Consider the following 19250-nt stretch of genomic DNA (forward strand, 5'->3'; position numbering starts at 1 on the left):
TGATAAGATTCCAAGTCAAGATTGTTGTTTTTTTACTTTGTGTCAATTATATCATCTAGCCAAAGCATGGACAGGTTAATAACTTTTTCTTTCTGCTACACAGAACCTGAAGCGTGTGGTGGAGACATGGATGGATGAGTTTGCAGAGTACGTTTACCAGCGGCGGCCCGAGTACAGGCATCTCTCAACAGGCGATATCTCAGCCCAGAAGGAGCTACGCAAGCACCTTAAGTGCAAGGACTTCAAGTGGTTCATGGCTGCAGTGGCATGGGATGTCCCTAAATATTATCCTCCTGTGGAGCCCCCACCTGCTGCCTGGGGGGAGGTAAGGAATACCCAAGCTAGACCAAATTTAATAGCATGTTCCATCTTTATTGCAAAGCAATTTGGTAGAACACCGAATTTCATATAAAATTACTGAAACTTTTTACATTATAACAAAGCCCTTATGAAATGAGGTTTGGCTCCTATTACTAGTGGTGTCATTAAGCTTGTAGTGATTGGAATGATCTATGAAACAGCCACTAAAATAAGAAACTGGCATATCTGATGTCTATGGCTGTTCCTAGTATAATCCCTTATAATCTTCTGTGCACCATGATGTGCATGCACAACAAGGACAGGAGGTTCAGAAAGAACAAATAGTCATTACAGCATATTACAGGATGGCTTTCAGAATCTGATTTTTGACAAGGGAGGCCTGAGGTCAGTGCACATTTTTATATGTGTTGTTACAAATTGCATGCATAAATTAGGTATTAGTCAGGTATCTATTGTGACAGGGTCAGACCAGATGGCTATAGGAGAGTAATAGAAGGCAGATATATTAGCCCCAGGCTAAGTGGGTCCCTTTTCCGTGAGTAAGGTAACAAGGAAGGTTCCAGAACAATCAAGAACCTTCTGGAGACAATTAAGACAGGCTGATTAGAACACCTGCAGCCAATCAAGAAGCTGATAGAATCAATTAAGGCAGGCTAATCAGGGCACCTGGGTTTTAAAAAGGAGCTCACTTAAGTTTGTGGTGTGCATGTGAGGAACTGGGAACAAGAGGCACTAGCAGCTGAGAATGAGAACACATACTGTTGGAGGCCTGAGGAGTACAAGCATCATCAGACACCAGGAGGAAGGTCCTGTGGTGAGGATAAAGAAGGTGTTGGGAGGAGGCCATGGGGAAATAGTCCAGGGAGTTGTAGCTGTTGCACAGCTGTTCCAGGAGGCACTCTAAACAGCTGCATACCACAGGGCCCTGGGCTGGAACCCGGAATAGAGGGCGGGCCCAGGTTCCCCCCAAACCTCCTAACTCCTGGTCAGACACAGGAGGAGTTGTCCTGGACTGTGGGTTCATGAAAATGGTCAAACTGAGGGCTGCTGTGAAGCTCCAAGGTGAGCAAATCGGCCAATAAGTGCAAGACCCACCAAGGTAAAGGAGGAATTTTGTCACACTATCTAGTGTTTTGTCTGGTCAGATTTGCACATGCAAATGTAAATATGCAACAATGAGTGGGGTTCTTTTCTAAAAAAATTGGCCCATCTTGCCTCAATCTATGTTCTGATTGCTAGTTGATTTTGGTTAGTGGTATCACAGCTGGAGTTTAAACAAAAAGGAAATAAGGAGCCATACTTTAATATTATTATGCCATGCTGGGGTATGTGTTAGCAGGTTGCTGGGGCGCTTCTCAGATGCATTCTGCCTTCAGATTTCTTCCTCTTAACATATTGAGGGAGCATACCAATAGCCTACTAATGCACACCTTGTGGCGACAGGTTGCTTTATGTATTAGAAATAAATTAATACACATAGGCTGTAGAAAAGGAATATAATTTATATGTCTTGTTGGAAAAATTGCATTGGTCTTTTACATCTTCCACCTTAAAAGAGAGATGCAAAAGATTTTTTTTCTTTTTGATTATGATTTGTAAAGAAGGCTTGACTTTTTAACATATTTTTCTGTCATTTTTTTAAGAACTTTACAAGTATCAGTAATGTCAATTCTAGTCTTCCCTGGTTTTGCTAGAGGACTTCTTGGGGCTCTCAGATTATAAAATTTTACACGTGAATTGAAGGAATGAAGGTGTTTAAATTGGAACAAATGTTTTTGGTGAAATCCGCTAAACCTCCAGGGGTCCCCGTTATGCCAGGATATTCTCCAGGAGGGGAGATCTAGCCAGTTTTTGGTCCCTTTCTCTTGAGAACACTTTAAAATAAACCAATTTTTTTACATTTTGTAGCAGGATTTTAAAAATAACCTCTCAGATTACAGTCCCTTGGGCCTTTGCACTCTTATTTTAGCCCCCAACTACAGTACTTCAAAGTACTTGATGGTGCCAGTGCATTAACGTATGCAAACTCCTGACACAGTGAATTCCCTCATTTTTGTTTTTTCTCATTAACATTTTATTTCATAAACTTCATTTGAACTGGTTATACCCAGAGGCAATAGAAAATTAATAGAAGAAGTCAGGAAAGACCAAAGTTCGGTAACTCTTCCCTGTCCCTCCACACTCAGACACATCTTTGCAACTGCAGGACTTTGAACATGTGATATATACCTACCTTGCCCTATTGTACAATCCTCACTCAATGCTCCAGAGAGGCAAAAAGGACCATATCCAGACCTTTGAGATTCAGATATTCATGCTTTACACAATTATTAATACACATTTTACATGATACACTGTCTGGAGTGGCTCACGACTGTGCGTGCCAAGCTCAGGGCAGACCGTCAAAAAGCAGGGCAGACACCCCAAATTGGTTGTATGTTCTATCATTAGATTTTGCCAACCCAGTAATTAATGTCAACTCCTGAATCACTATAGCAATCTTACCATGGAGTTACAGACAGACCCCTTGAGCTCGCTAGTCTATTTTGCCACCCAGGTAAGCTGGATTTAGTGATAAATGGTCACTTACATGAAAAATAATAAAATATTCTGGTTGCTCCCAGTCCCAGGAGACCACTCACTTACCCCAGATCTTGGACCTTGGATCTCCCACCAAAGACCATGCTGGTAGCCAATTCTAGTGTAAATTAACTAAGGATTTATTAAACTAGGAAAAATAAATGAGAATTATTTATAGTTTACAACAAGCAAATAAATTTCAGTCTACATTTCAGAAGGTGATGGTTATAGTAATCTGTAAATTCTAAATGTCTTTCAGGGCTAACCCTTGCCAGGCAGCATGGGGATCTCTTTGCTTATGTTTAGGAATCTTTGCCCCTCAGAGTCCAGACAGCATGAAAGAAAGATTCAGTTTCTCCTGTCAGGGATTTTTATCCTCTCTGGTCCAGAGTCAAAAGTTATGGGCTGAGTTATGCATCCTCCTCTCCTTCCTGGAAGGAGTTAGGAATGCAGTCAACAAAGTCTCTGTCCTTTGATGCTACACAATACATCATTTGCCTTCAGTAGGCCATGGACAAACACTTAACCTTAATCAATGCTTCTTTTCCTGTTTGGTGAGTTAAAAAATAACAGAGGTTTATAGTGCAAACACTCAGTATAACTTTATACCAGGGGCTGTAGAGATTATAAGTGAGATAAATATTTGTAGCAGCCTACCAGCATTTCATAAAATCTAAACCCATCTTTATCAACTTAACATCTAATATCTATTTTGATAATACTAAAACCCCGTAAGCAAGCCTGGTTTCCAGCTATGGATTTGAGAGTATTCAGTGAGGGCCTTGGCATGAGCTGGCACCTGGTCTGCCAGCGTCACAATGATATTAAGGTGTTTTTAAAATGAATCAGGGGGACTGTGTATCTATTTTTTCCTATTAAAAATACCCCCAGACACCACAGAATGGAACCGAGACCCAAAGGCTCTCCCATTCCCCTAAAAATATGTTCCATCTGTAAATTAACCTGAGCTGAAGTTTTTTTATTCCTGCTACTCTCTATTTTTTTTGAGACTTTCCCATTCCTGGAAAGTTTCAATTAATTTGTCAGCGCTTGCAGAGACTTTGAACAAACTTAAAGGCCAATGGCTGTTATAATTAGAAATTTAAAGGAGGAAAACAGATTGCTCCTTATTACTTTAGAAGAAACGAGCAGCCAGAAAAACTTCACTGGCTGTGCATATCAAGAATCTTGGGACATCTGTGCCAAGACGGACTGTCATTCACTGCCTTCTCCACTTGCACTTGGAAGGGATTTACATTTGCTTCCCTATGCCAGTCTGAGACAAGGTAAACAATGAAGTCCTCAGACAATCTGTGGCTCCAACATATTAATACCTAACAAGTGAATGATGTGTGCAGCCTTCTTTTTGCAACTTCTCCCTTCTTTTTGCAAACACATCTGCTGGGAATTTGACTGGTAAATGTCTTGGCAAACTCTATTCATGATAGAAAAGAAGTAAATTAAACAAACTCCTTTTCACCCTTGATGTTGCCTGATCTTTGGGAATTAATTGTGCCACTGTCCTATGTAGCTGGAAGAGTGTATGTGATCTATCTGGTATTGTGCTCTGAAATGCATGCAAAATGGCAGTTGTATAATAGATGTGGGAGAGACTTAGTATATACTGAGTATATTACTATTAGTTTTGTATCTAGACACCATTTTTACTGCCACCATGGGAAAAATGCAAATTAAAACAACTTAGTTCGATCCTTCTGATTATGTCCTGGATTGCCAAGTATGTGCTACCAGTTGAAGGGTATGTCTACTATCCATTAAATGACGCATAAACACTCCTTTCTGTTCAACGAAATGTAATTTCATGCAGTGCTGGTACTTGAAGTCTTGTCCAGTGAAGTAAAAAATGGTGTTGGGGTGGATGAGATTTGTCATGAGAATGATTTAATAGTTTTAAAACTTAGATTCAAAATACTTATGGTCCAATGTGTATTTACAATCATTTCAAACTTTTAACATTGTCTGTGGGAATGTGTTTTTTAAAAGACGAAACATAAAATGGTGACCATGAGTAAATTGGTTCTGGACTTTGTTTCCTGTAGGATCTTGAAAGCAGGACAATCATCCCTTTTCCTGATCCAAAACTTAAATGTTAAAGTTTGGCTCTGTTCTGCTATAGGGCTTATTCAATATTCAGTAAGTCTGTCTGACATTGTGCTCATGCTAAGTCATGGGGCCTGAACCCACTCCTTTCTGGTCCCCACTGAGAATTCACGGATTTTATAGAACCACTTTACAACAGTGATGGGAAATCCCAGAATTGAAACACTCTGAAATTAAACTAAATAGCCTATATGAAAAAGCATCAAAGTTTTAGGACTGAGTAACTCTCTTCTCTCTGAAAGAGAGACAGATGTCTTTTTAGAAGTGTCTGTTTCATATCCTTAATGACTTTGAGTCAATCTCAGTCCATCAGTTTGTCATATTTATGTTGTACAAAAGCAATATAACATTCACCCAGCCCCATATTGCATACTGCACAGTTTCTGCACCACTCAAATTCTCTCATCAAGGTTAGTGTCAACCTGTGATCTACAGTCCCCTGCTTTCTCTATGTTTCATTCAGGCTGTGCTTGACTTCTTTTAACCTGGCCTTTTCCTTTTTAATGTTTCACACAAAGAACAGGACCTTTTAAGTTACTGCATATCAGTTAATATGAAAGGAGGCTCATTGCTTGGCATTCAGTCTGTAGATTCTGATGTCTGAAGGATTATCTAAGGACATACTGTTCTCTCACACTAATAAGTGTAGTAAAGCCAATGTAAGTTCTGCTTACTTAAAAGGCAGAGGGTGAACAGGGGCACTTCCATTTTTGCACCCAAGTGAATGCTGCTCATGTTCTCTCTTGGAGATACAGCCACTACGGTATTCAGGGCACTAAACCACTTTGTGTGAAAAGCATTCTGTAAATTGGTAGCAATTGGAAGCCTCTTATGATGCTGTATTGAATTGCCGTGACCCTGACAACAGAGTCAAGGCATCATCTTTGCTATTCGAGGGCAATACATCATTTGGACAGATTATTAAATTGAGCAGTAATTCTGACATGATTTGCCATTCATTTCATGTACTGGAGATAACTTAAACACCTCATTTGAGAACTCTGTTTCAGTCATTTCCTGAATCCTAGACATGCACTTGCAATTATTAAATGTCATTAAACTGGTATTATACAATAGTACCACATAAAGTTATTTTTAGATTAAGGTTACACGTTCCGAAGAGTACTGATATTTATTTTGAAGTTTCCGAGTAGCAGCCGTATTAGTCTGTATTCGCAAAAGAAGTTGATGTTTTTGTGACCTTCAGTGCACAAAAGTGAGATCCAACTTGCCTTAGGGACTGCCTCTCCCTTTCTGACTCACCACAACACTTGCCTTCATCAGGAACATGTAAGCATGCTGGGTGAAATCATGGCTCTCGGAAGTCACTGGGAAATTTGCCATTGACTTCAGTGAAGCCAGGAATTCACTCTGTCTCAAGTGAAACTCGGTCAGAGCTGAAAGCTGAGCATTGCTTTCAATGCCTAAAAGGGATATTAGTTTAATAATATAGTTTTCTGTATTTTTAATTAATCAACGGCAGGAATTGTCACTATGTTAGCACTGGAAGTTCTGTTTATCTCAGTACCATCTTTTTTGACATAAATTAATGCAAATTTTCTCAAAGGGGAAAAAAAGTTTTCATGTTGTTTTTTAAAATAGATAAAGGAATTTAAGGTGTGACTACCCTGTCATTATGCTGTCATTTTTTTTTAAACATAAGAGATACTGACTTTGTACATTATCAATTCTAAATTTGCCAAGTGTGGAGAAAGCATTTAAGAAAATATGTTCAAAACGGCTTAGGGGATTTAGGAGCACAAATCCCATTAGCTTTCTATGTATTATGTGCTTCTAAATCCCTTAGTCACTTTTTAGAAAAAATCTCTCCCTTAGTTTTGGTCTTCTCAGGAAAATTTGGTGCCACTAGTAGTGGCAGCAGCAATTTGCATAATGTGCAATAGCTGTTGGTTGTCAGCCTGTGTTTTGGAGCAACCTGGGTCTTCATGATGAGTAGTTACAGAAGATGCACTCTGTCTTGTAATGTCCCCAGTTAAACTCATCAGTTGTGCATCGTCACTCACACCCTCCATGAATAACATCACATGAGTTATCTTCACAGCTAATCAATTAGCAAAAATATTCAACAAATCTGCTTTCCACGTTTGGATGTTGTGGCAAATATTCAGTGGGAGTTTTGTCTCTGCTCTCCTGATCACTTTTTAAAAGTGTCTGCACTATGCAGTGGAACTCTGCAGTCTCATTGTTCTCCCCCTGACTCTCAGTACCTCAGCCCATTCTCCAAATAAGTTCCCCAACTCCAATTTAGAAGACTGTGCTGTTAAATTTCTGCATAGAATCCTGCATGCTACTTAGTTCATAGCTGCAGTTCAGTCCCAGGGATTCAGAGAACAGTGATTTCCGGTTTCTGTTCTCTTCTGATAGGGGCTGCTATCAGAGTGGACGAGCCATTTAAAACTCCCCTAAGCTTTGATGAATGTAAGGAGTGACAAAGAGAAACTACTCAACTAGGACCTGAGAGAACTGTGAATCAAATCATGGCAGAATACAGACAGGTGCCTGCAAAGAGGCAGAGAAAGAAGCAGCCTCCTTTAGAGAAATATTTTGTGAAAATTACAGTTAGAAAACATTGATGGTTTTCATGAAAGGGGCTGCACATTTTAAAAATTCATCAAGATTTTGGTTTCCTTAATAACAAATCTTCTTGGAAAGAATTTATTTTAAAAAATAGCATTTTTGCAGATCAGCATTGTTTTAACTGGACCATCAAAATGTGCATAGTAAGAAAAATATGTATGTTTGCTTCCACACTCTGCCTCATCCACTCATTTCCAACCCATACATCACCACCCAAACCAGGATAAAAAGAGAAGTTCTTATTTAATTTTCAGCATAAGAAAGTGGTTACAATATAAAGGGAAAAAATCCTTTAAATGTCCTTAATATTGAACAGTCTTCTACAGAACTCATTTGGGCTTGTTCAATAACCAGGGTGTAAATATGTCTTTAACTTTTACAACATATTTAGACATTTTTAGCAACCTAAAGTTTGTCAGCCAGATCTTTATGCATATTAACCATTCAAAACCTTGACTAGCACAATGCTTACTTAAATCACAGGCTTCCACCAGTGCTTCAGATCCCATGCGTCAGCTTTCTCTACAAAGTGCAGGGTTTTTTATAAATATCTCTACCCAAGAGATTTGGTGGAAAGTGTAATTGTAATTCCTCCCACTGATTAAGAGAAATAGAGAAATACTTTAATTAAACATTCAAAACTCTAGATTGTAAAATTGAATATTCTAATATTTGATAAATAACCCAATACTAGTTTGTAGTTGAGCTGGCAGTTTTGACTTTGTGCCAAAAATATTTTGTATTTACAATTCCATTTTATGGAGGTGCCCAAGAAGCAGGAACATTTATCAGTTATGGTGGAGGATATTGTTTTTTGCATAGCTAACAGACTAATATCCCTAGCTTCAGACCGTGAGGGTGCAGAAGATTAGCAAGGGATGATGTCCTGTCATCCTCACTTTTAAGGCCTGCCACGGCGTAAACATCTTGCCTCTAAAGCCTTCCACAATCCCACTTTGGCCCAGGTTTCAGATTCTGCTTCATGGCATGTCCCTCCTCCCATGATTCACTCTATCTATGTACTGAATGACCTCACAATCCAGTGTGCCAAGACCCTTCCATCTCAGCAAAATTCTTCCTAGGTATTGTCTACACTACGAAAGAGGTATCTTGTTAACATGTGTTAGCTAACAATTGTTAAAATCCTAGTGTAGACAAGGCAAGTTGTAGCTTTAACATGTTTGCGGGTCAAGGAAAACCTGACCCTCACTAGGCCCGTGAGGAGCCAGTGCCTGCTTTTTATGACCTGCACACTTAGAGTATGTCTATATTGCAATGAAAAACCTGCCGCACTGAGTGTCAGGGCTCAGGTCAATTGACTCTGGCTTGAAGGGCTAAAATTGAGTGTAGATATTTGGGCTTGGGCTGGAGCTCAAGCTTTGTGACTCTCTCCCTCCTTCCCAATGGGGTCTCGGAGCCCAAGCTCCAGCTCAAATGTCTACACTGCAGTTTTTAGTCCCACCGCCAAAGCCCTGTGAGCCTTAGTCAGCTGACCCAGCCTAGCCACAGCCATGCTGCAGGTCTTTTATTGCTGTGTAGATATACCGTTTAAGCACAAGGAGCTGGAGGCAACAGCAGCAAAAGTTCCTCCCCATCAATACCTTCTTTTTCCCAAGTGCAGGAGCAGCAAGGAAAGCAGGGAGAGCCAGGGCCTGCCAGTCCCTTGACTCCTAGTATCCTCTCCTTCATTCCTCTAGCATTGGGATCCTTTGTGGGATTTTGCTGCATGACTCTTTTTAAGCCCTCCTGCACACTTCACTAGTGTTTGTGTCCCAGCGTGCAGTGTGATGGTGTTTCAGAATCTTGATGCACATTAAGGCATAAATACAAGTTTGCAATGTTTTCTGAATGACAGCATTGTTTCCCACTACATCAAATTCTACCATGGAGGATTTTAAGGGCCAGATTTCTAAAGGGGCCTCAATCAGGCATTCACTTTTCTGTCTATGTTTTTGCCTAGACAAAACCCTTGAGTGCTTACCTTTTTTTTTTTTTTTTTTTTTTTTAAGCATACTCAGCTATGTGTGTACAGGTAACAGAAACTGGGAGTGAACAAATGCGCTTTGCATGTAACCATTCTATCTTTTGTATGAATGAGTATTAGAATTTGCCCCTGTGTATTAGAAGGCTGCTCAATAATTGCATATGTACAAATGAGGAAAACTTTTTTGAAAATTTAGACTTGCCTTTTTCAGTAGTTTTAACTCAAAGCCCAATAACTTAGAAATGCATATTAGCCTGTTATTGGAAATGGGGGACTCGGATGCACGCTTCCTTAATCAAGAAAAAACAACAACATGCCACATGGTGTCTGAGACTTCCTGCTTTCCTTACCCTGTTATACAAAAGAATCTTGTAGGATTTGCAAGCAGCATGGTGCTGATTCTCAGTAGAATATTCCCTGTCGTTCTGACAGCAGTTTGAACGGCTCCATTCAGTTTCTAACAATGGCAAAGGCCGCATAGAAGTACCACAAAGCAGGAGTATGAGCTTGATTTAAATGCTTTTATTATCAAACCCTTCTCTCTACCCCAGATAAAACAATACTCTCTGACTGGAAGAGTAGATAGAGGCGAAGAAAGGATGAGATATGGCACTGGGACAGACACACACAACAATGCAGAGAACAGAGAAACAAATGCTGAAGAGTATTTCATTAGTAGAAAGAGAAGAGGGGAAACAGAGAGAACTGGGCAGATAGGAAGTGAGCTAAAGGAAACTTTAAAAATGAAAACTCTCTCCAGAACAGTATATGATAGATTGAATCCATCCCTTAAATGTAGAAGAATAGGATAAGAAAATTCCCTCACCAGACAAAATATGAAAGCCCTACTAATTTAAAGCCATAAGGCTTTAAAAGCAAAACACTGAAATAGTATTTATTTTACTGTTAACACTAGTTTCATAGCCTCTCTGTTTTAGTTGGTGTCTATGCTTTGAGTATATAACATGAAGAGCGAAACATTAAGAAAACAGCTAATAGTTTTCCAATAGGACAGGTACTCTTTATTTGAACTAAGTGAAATTAATCACATTAGAGGTGTCTGAATGAGGCCCTGTAGCAATCAAAACTGTATTTAAAATTGATCTTTAACTTTAGTTTTAAAACCTTGAAAATTTGAAATTAAAATGTTTCCCTGAACTTGCTAGTTTGTGTTTTTCTAGAACATGTGAAATGAAGGCAGAGTTTTGACAACCTGGCTGACTACTTCAACTGCAGAACCCTTTTTCAGTTAACAAGCCTTCAGCTCAGTCTTCCACAGTCTGTGTGAGGGACTGAGCGCTAAGATTCTTTGAGCTAAATATTCAAAGTTGCAAGTCAGGTCATTTTGCCCAGGTAATTCTCTGCAAATGTGGAAAAGTTGTTTTCATTTCTAAGTTTGCAAGAATCTCACAGTTGATTTTTGAAGATGGATATGTATATCTGAACATATCAGCACACACATTTCCTCTTTAATGGGAGAGATGAGTGCTCAGCATCTTTGAAAAACAGGCTCTAATTCTGTATTGTAATTTCAAGGAAATTTGACATGCACTCTGTCTCCCATGCACTTAGCTTTAGCAGCATTTTTCATAAGTGGAAGTTATTTGTTTTTGTAAACTCCTTTTACAGTGGTTATTTCTGTGTGATTATTGAAGCTACCCTTTCCCATATGCTGCAGAATATTTCCCTGTCTCCACAATTGCTACCTACCACCAGATGAAGCCAGACATATCAGTTACCAGGATTCTAACTGACTGACTAATGGCTAGCATTCTGTTGACAACTCCTGATCCCAGCTGGGGTGCCATAAATTCTATCTGCCTTAATATCTTCCTTCTTGTGGAGGAGAAGGGACCTGTTGAAATCAAGTTTCTCCAGTATCATCTTGTTCTCTTTAAATTCTTTTCAAAGGTGTTCTGCTAATTTAAATCACAGAAGGCTAAACGGATGAGTTCTGCCCATTTTCTTCTTTATTCCCTTCAAATTATTTGTCTAGGTCTGAATCATCCTTCCATGTTAGACATGACTCCCTTTAGAGTCTATCAGTGCTACTCCTGGAGCTGCCTGCAGGAATTCTAAAAGAGAGATTTCCTCCATCCTCTTAGAGAGCTTAATGTGGTGCTTAGCTCCTGCCTTCCTGGGGAGTCATCAATTGTGTTCAGAACCTGAATTCAGATTTCCAATATGGTCACACATTACAGTAACAGTAGACAACTATTTCCCTTGCAGACATCTTAGAAACTAAAATAGTAATTGTATATAGCATTGTACAAACAATAACTAATTAACCCTCAGAACACTATTCTAAGGTAGCTAAATATTACTGTCATCCCCATTTTACAGAGGGAGAAACAGAGGAATTAAGTGTCTAGTTTAGTGATACTCAGGCTGAGGCTCAGGAGCCACAAGTGGCTCTTTAATGTCTCTCTTGAAACTCTTTGCAGCACATGATTTTAAAACGCTGTATGATTTAAATATTAACCAATCTAAGTTATTAACCAATCAGGATGCTTTTACAATGTTGTTAACCAACTGTAATTGATAAAATAATACTTGGTCAGTCATTTTGCTATGAGAATATATATATACTAGGGCTGTCAATCGCAGTTAACACATGATTAACGCAAAATAAATTAATGCATTTTTTTTTTAGTGAGCATTAATCACACACCTCTGGAGATGGGGCTCAGCAGCAGCTGGGTGGGGAGGGAGGCACCCCATTGCCTGCACCATCCCCTCCCCACTGGACAGGGCTGGCCCTATGGGTGGCAAAGGGAGCCACCGCCCAGGTGCCCTGCACCGTTGCATGCCTCTGGGGCAGGAATGCCCCTCCTCCTGACGCTTTGCTCAATTGCTGCTCCTCTGCCTCCCATGGAGTCACCCCTAGCCAAGCTGCTTAGGACCAGGAGCCTGCCTTCTGTCTGCTGTGCAGAGTGGAGGTTGGGGAGGTGGGCTGATGTTGGGATGTCCCTTTCCTGCCACCCATGTATGTGGTCACCACTGAGCAGGGGGTCAGGGAACAGGGGGATCCAGTCTGCTGCTGGCTCAGAAGTGAGTGCTGCTGACAGCAGCTGCTGCTGGCTGAAAAAGTGTTCAGGCTCATGAGTGCTCTGCTTAAAGAGACAGCACTCCCCCAAAACACACACACAAGCACTGGAACTGTGTGTGTCTAAGTTTTAGAAAAATATCACCCTGAATTCTGATAGAGGTTCAAATAGGAGATTCCAATGAATGAACTTGATCTCGCTTGCTTTGTTGGCAGGAGAGGAACAATCAAACTAAAATTTGTCCTCCCAAGATTTTTTTTTCATTCCAGTCCTTATACCCCAAACTATTCTAATAAAAAATGTAACCTCAATTTCTTTACAGAATTTTTCAAATACTGGTGCAGAGGAAGGAATAGATCACTTCCTGGATACCATCTCTTCAGCCTCTCTGCCACATAGAAAGCCCTATTGATGATACATAAGCCATGTGCTTATAGCCATATCTCTAGTTTCTGACTGAACCAAGACAGAGTCAAATCTCAATATCCTCATCCTCACAAGTCCTATTCTGCAGCCTGCTGTATAATGTGAAATGTTGCTGCTTGGTTTTGCAGATTCGAAATGTGGCAGCCAATCTCTGTGTGGACAGTAAACATGGGGCCACAGGGACAGAGCTTAGGCTAGACGTGTGTGTGAAGGACGGCTCAGAACGGACGTGGTCACATGAACAGGTATTTTAATGACATAAAGAAAAATGCAGCATAAAATTGTTGCTTCTCTTTGCCAGATTCTAAAGACTTTTCTGAGGTTTTCTCCTCCTCCTAAGTCTAAACACCGGTGTGGAATTTTTAAAAATCTATTGTTGGCCTTAATAGCTTTTAGAAAGCAAACCTTAATATTACCTTAGGTTTTCTGCTAGTCATCTTTTTTGCTATTTTCCCCTAGCTTCATTTATGGAAAGAGGAGTTATGCCCAGAAGTTCTTTCGGCTTCCGATTTTTGCTTAGTTACACAAAAATGTTGACTTGATTCATTTAGCTCTCTGCATTTCTGAAAGTAGACATGTGTGTCATGAAACATCCACATCTGTATTATAAAATAGCAGAGGAGCCTACCAGACATGTCTCCTTCTTCTCCCTTCAGCTGAACAACCCTAATGACTGGAAATGAGATCAAAAGATTTCAAATATGGTGGATTCAAAGATGGGTCAGATCAATGGCCAACAAAATGATCTTAGCAGCTGTGTTTTAAATGAATTTGGGGTAGAAGGAAGCAATATGTATTTCCAATAGTAACCAGAAAGGAAGAGGTGGCAATCAAGAAAAGAGATAATTAATTAATTTATTATCAATCATGTTTATTAGGACAGTGCCTAAGAGCCAATCAATAATTGTGCTAGGCACTGTACTAGTAGATAGTCTCTTGCCTGAAGAGTTTACAGTATCAATACATGAGGAGGATGAACCATGTGATGGCAACAAACGTTGTATTAGTTCCCAATATTTTGGGGGGGTTAGGGGGTTTACTTAGGAGGGGATAAGCTAAATGGAAAGGGAAGGCAAGAGGATGAGGAGGACAGATCAGGAGAGAAAGAGGTAAAAGGGACAGGTGAAAAGGAATAAGGATGAGGTAAAGAGTCTGTGAGGGAGGCAGAGGGTTGGAGCAAACAGCCAATCAGCACAGGGCAGAAAGAGTGCAGTCAAAACTGTAGGAAGTTCTCTGAACACTGAAAGATCCCTGGTTTGGCTGCTTCCACTACTACCATTATTGATTGGCCAGCTGCTCTCTGCTATTTTTCTCCAAGGCCATATGCTGAGGAGGAGCGTAGGGGAAGGAAAGGGGGAGGTACCACTTGGGTCATAGTCCCTGCACAGTTCTGAATCCAGGGAGATGCTGTGGGTGGGCCTGGCCAGAGCCCCATTTTGTCCTCTCCTATCCCAGTGCAGTAATCCTTCTTTGGCTGCTTCTGCTCCTACTGTTTGGAAACGAAGCAAAGAAGGGTGCTGGGATGGTACTTGAATGAGTTGGGGTAAAGGGACAGCTTTTTGAGAATAGGGGGCAGACAAAGAGGAGAGAGAGAAAGTTGAGAGCAGTGGAGACATGAGAGTGAGGACAGGAGGTTAAGGATTGATCTGATCAGTTTATAAGTATCTATATGGAGAACAGACATTTGATAAGGCTCTTCAATCTAGTGGACAAAGGTATTAAAAAAAATCCAATGGCTGGAAGTTGAAGTCGATAAATTTTGGCCAGAAATAGGGTGCACATTTTTAACAATGAGGGAATTAACCATTGGAACAATTTACCAAGGTTTGTGGTGGATTCTCCATTATTGGATTTTTTTTTTTTAAATTAAGATTGGATATTTTTCTAAAAGAGATGCTCTAGTTCAAACAGGAATTAATGCAGGGAAGTCCTATGGCCTGTGTTATACAGGAAATCAGACCAGATGATCACAATGGTCTTTTCTGGCTTTATAATCTATGAATCAAAGAAGGTCAGGCTAGGAAGCTAGAGGGGGTGCAGGAGAAGACACAAGAAACTTGGTGACAGGGGAGAGAGTTTGTTGGAGGAAAGAATCAGAGGTGCCAACTTTGTGATTTCTCCAGAGGTGTTGGACCCCAGCCCCGCCTCTTTCTCCCTCTGCTCCTCTCCCTCCCCCCTGCCAGTGCCTCCTTGCATGCCACTGAACAGCTGATCAAAGGCAGGTGGGAGGCGCTATGGGGGAGGGAGAGGAACTGATCGGTGGGGCCCACCGATGGGAGGGTGGAGGGGGAGAAGCTGATCCACGGGGTTGCCGGTGGGTGCTGAGCACCTACAGGTTTTTTTCCATGGGTGCTCCAGCCCCAGAGCACCCATGTAGTCAGTGCCTATGGAAAGAATATTGGAGAAGGAGAATAGAACTGATCTTTTAAGAAGACAGCTAGGCCTAGAGGTGCTTTGCCCAGGTCTACACTAGGAGTTGAGGTCGAATTTAGCAGCGTTAAATCGATTTAACCCTTCACCCGTACACACAACAAAGCCCTCTTTTTTTACTTAAAGGGCTCTTAAAATCAATTTCCTTACTCCACCCCCGACAAGGGGATTAGCACTGAAATCGGCCTTGCTGGGTCGATTTTGGGGTACTGTGGACACAATTAGACTGTATTGGCTCCGTGAGTTATCCCAGAGTGCTCCATTGTGACCGCTCTGGACAGCACTCTCAACTCAGATGCACTGGCCAGGTGGACAGGAAAAGGCCCACGAACTTTTGAATTTCAATTTCCTGTTTGGCCAGCGTGGCAAGCTGCAGGTGACCATGCAGAGCTCATCAGCAGAGGTGACCATGCTATCAGAACTACGTTCCAGTTTTCAAAATGCCAAAACATTTGTCAAAATCTCCCAGGGTATGAAAGACAGAGGCCATAACAGGGACCCGAAGCAGTGCCGCTTGAAACTTAAGGAGCTGAAGCAAGCCTACCAGAAAACCAGAGAGGCGAACGGCCGCTCCGGGTCAGAGCCCCAAACATGCCGCTTCTATGATGAGCTGCATGCCATTTTAGGGGGTTCAGTCACCACTACCTCAGCCGTGTTGTTTGATTCCTTCAATGGAGATGGAGGCAACACGGAAGCAGGTTTTAGGGACGAGGAAGATAGCTCACAGCAAGCAAGTGGAGAAACTGGTTTTCCTGACAGCCAGGAACTGTTTCTTACTCTGGACCTGGAGCCAGTACCCCCTGAACCCACCCAACGCTGCCTCCCGGACCCGCCAGGCAGAGAAGGGACCTCTGGTGAGTGTACCTTTTAAAATACTATACATAGTTTAAAAGCCAGCATGTTTAATGATTAATTTGCCCTGGCATTCCGGCTCTCCTGGATGTACTCCCAAAGCCTTTGCAAAAGGTTTCTGGGGAGGGCAGCCTTATTCCATCCACCATGGTAGGACACTTTACCACTCCAGGCCAGTAGCAAGTACTCGGGAATCATTGTAGAACAAAGCATTGCAGTGTATGTTTGCTGGCATTCAAACATCATCCGTTCTTTATCTCTCTGTATTATCCTTAGGAGAGTGATATCATTCATGGTCACCTGGTTGAAATAGGGTGCTTTTCTTAAGGGGACATTCAGAGGTGCCCATTCCTGCTGGGCTGTTTGCCTGTGGCTGAACAGAAATGTTCCCCGCTGTTAGCCACGCGCTGGGGGAGGCAAAATGCGACCTTGGAATGAAAGCTATGTATGTAATGTTAACAGCAAGGTTTACCGTGAAAGAGTGTACCCATTGTTCTATAAAATGTCTTTTTAAATACCACTGTCCCTTTTTTTTTCTCCACCAGCTACATGTGTTTCAAGGATCGCAGGATCTTCTCCTTCCCAGAGGTTAGCGAAGATTAAAAGGCGAAAAAAGCGTACTCACGATGAAATGTTCTCTGAGCTCATGCTGTCCTCCCACACTGAAAGAGCATGGATGAATGCATGGAGGCAGACAATGTCAGAGTGCAGGAAAGCACAAAATGACCGGGAGGAGAGATGGCGGGCTGAAGAGAGTAAGTGGCAGGTGAAGAGAGGGCTGAAGCTGAAAGGTGGTGGCAGCATGATGAGAGGAGGCGGGATTCAATGCTGAGGCTGCTGGAGGATCAAACTAATATGCTCCAGCGTATGGTTGAGCGGCAGGAAAGGCAGCAGGAGTACAGACCGCCACTACAGCCCCTGTGTAACCAACCGCCCTCCTCCCCAAGTTCCATAGACTTCTCACCCAGATGCCCAAGAACGCGGTGGGGGGGCATCAAGCCACTCCACGCCAGAGGATTGCCCAAGCAACAGAAGGCTGGCATTCAATACGTTTTAAAGTTTTAAACTTTTAAAGTGCTGTGTGGCTTTGTCCTTCCCTCCTCCACCACCCCTCCTGGGCTACCTTGGTAGTTATCCCCCTATTTGTGTGATAAATTAATAAAGAATGCATGAATGTGAAGCAACAATGACTTTATTGCCTCTGCAAGCGGTGATCGAAGGGAGGAGGGGAGGGTGGTTAGCTTACAGGGAAGTAGAGTGAACCAAGGGCGGGGGGTTTCATCAAGGAGAAACAAACAGAACTTTCACACCGCAGCCTGGCCAGTCATGAAACTGGTTTTCAAAGCTTCTCTGATGCGCACCACACCCTCCTGTTCTCTTCTAACCGCCCTGGTGTCTGGCTGTGCGTAACCAGCAGTCAGGCAATTTGCCTCAACCTCCCACCCCACCATAAACGTCTCCCCCTTACTCTCACAGATATTGTGGAGCGCACAGCAAGCAGTAATAACAGTGGGAATATTGGTTTCGCTGAGGTCTAACCGAGTCAGTAAACTGCGCCAGCTCGCTTTTAAATGTCTAAATGCACATTCTACCACCATTCTGCACTTGCTCAGCCTGTAGTTGAACAGCTCCTGACTACTCTCCAGGCTGCCTGTGTATGGCTTCATGAGTCATGGCATTAAGGGGTAGGCTGGGTCCCCAAGGATAACTATAGGCATTTCAACATCCCCAACTGTTATTTTCTGGTCTGGGAAAAAAGTCCCTTCCTGCAGCTTTTGAAACAGACCAGAGTTCCTGAAGATGTGAGCGTCATGTACCTTTCCTGGTCATCCCACGTTGATGTTGGTGAAATGTCTCTTGTGATCCACCAGTGCTTACAGCACTATTGAAAAGTACCCTTTGCGGTTTATGTACTCGCCGGCTTGGTGCTCCAATGCCAAGATAGGGATATGGGTTCGATCTATGCCCCCATCACAGTTAGGGAATCCCATTGCAACAAAGCCATCCATATGACCACACATTTCCCAGGGTCACTACCCTTGATATCAGCAGATCTTTGTTTACTTTGGCTACTTGCATCACAGCAGCCCCCACAGTAGATTTGCCCACTCCAAATTGGTTCCCGACTGACCGGTAGCTGTCTGGCATTGCAAGCTTCCACAGGGCTATTGCCACTCGCTTCTCAACTGTAAGGGCTGCTCTCATCTTGGTATTCTTGCGCCTCAGGGCAGGGAAAAGCAAGTCACAAAGTTCCATGAAAGTGCCCTTACGCATGCGAAAGTTTCGCAGCCACTGGGAATCGTCCCAGACCTGCAACACTATGCGGTCCCACCAGTCTGTGCTTGTTTCCCAAGCCCAGAATCGGCGTTCCACAGCTTGAACCTGCCCCATTAGCACCATGATGCCCACATTGCCAGGGCCCGTGCTTTGAGAGAAGTCTGTGTCCATGTCCTCATCACTCTCGTCACTGCGCTGACGTCGCCTACTCTCCCAGTTTCGCTTTGCCAGGTTCTGGTGCTGCATATACTGCTGGATAATGCGTGTGGTGTTTAATGTGCTCCTAATTGCCAAAGTGATCTGAGCGGGCTCCATGCTTGCCGTGGTATGTCATCTGCACAGAAAAAAGGCGCGGAACGATTGTCTGCCGTTGCCCGGATGGAGGGAGGGGCGACTGATGACATGGCTTACAGGGTTGGCTTACAGGAAATTAAAATCAACAAAGGAGGTGACTTTGCGAGAAACTGAATGGCCCACTCAAGGATAGAACTCAAAACCTCAAGGATATAACTCAAAACTGGGTTTAGCAGGCCATTGATTTCACAGAGAGAGGGAGGAGAAAATGAATACAAAACAAATCTGGTCTATTTCTTATTTTGAGCCACTTCATCTAT

At 42.3% G+C, this 19250-nt stretch overlaps 1 protein-coding gene across 5 annotated transcripts in view; it reads left to right on the plus strand.

Annotated features, from left to right (window-relative positions):
* GALNTL6 (polypeptide N-acetylgalactosaminyltransferase like 6) overlaps nucleotides 1-19250 on the plus strand; it is a 934158-nt gene that overhangs the window by 882271 nt on the left and 32637 nt on the right. For all 5 annotated transcript variants that reach the window (XM_038398387.2, XM_043513416.1, XM_038398385.2 and 2 more), the window contains exons 10-11: nucleotides 104-325; nucleotides 13206-13322. In XM_038398387.2, the coding sequence (XP_038254315.1) occupies nucleotides 104-325; nucleotides 13206-13322 (339 nt within the window). The remainder of the gene's footprint in view (nucleotides 1-103; nucleotides 326-13205; nucleotides 13323-19250) is intronic.

The sequence above is a fragment of the Dermochelys coriacea genome, chromosome 4, assembly GCF_009764565.3.
Source record: "Dermochelys coriacea isolate rDerCor1 chromosome 4, rDerCor1.pri.v4, whole genome shotgun sequence".
In the NCBI taxonomy this organism is placed as follows: Eukaryota; Metazoa; Chordata; order Testudines; family Dermochelyidae; genus Dermochelys; species Dermochelys coriacea.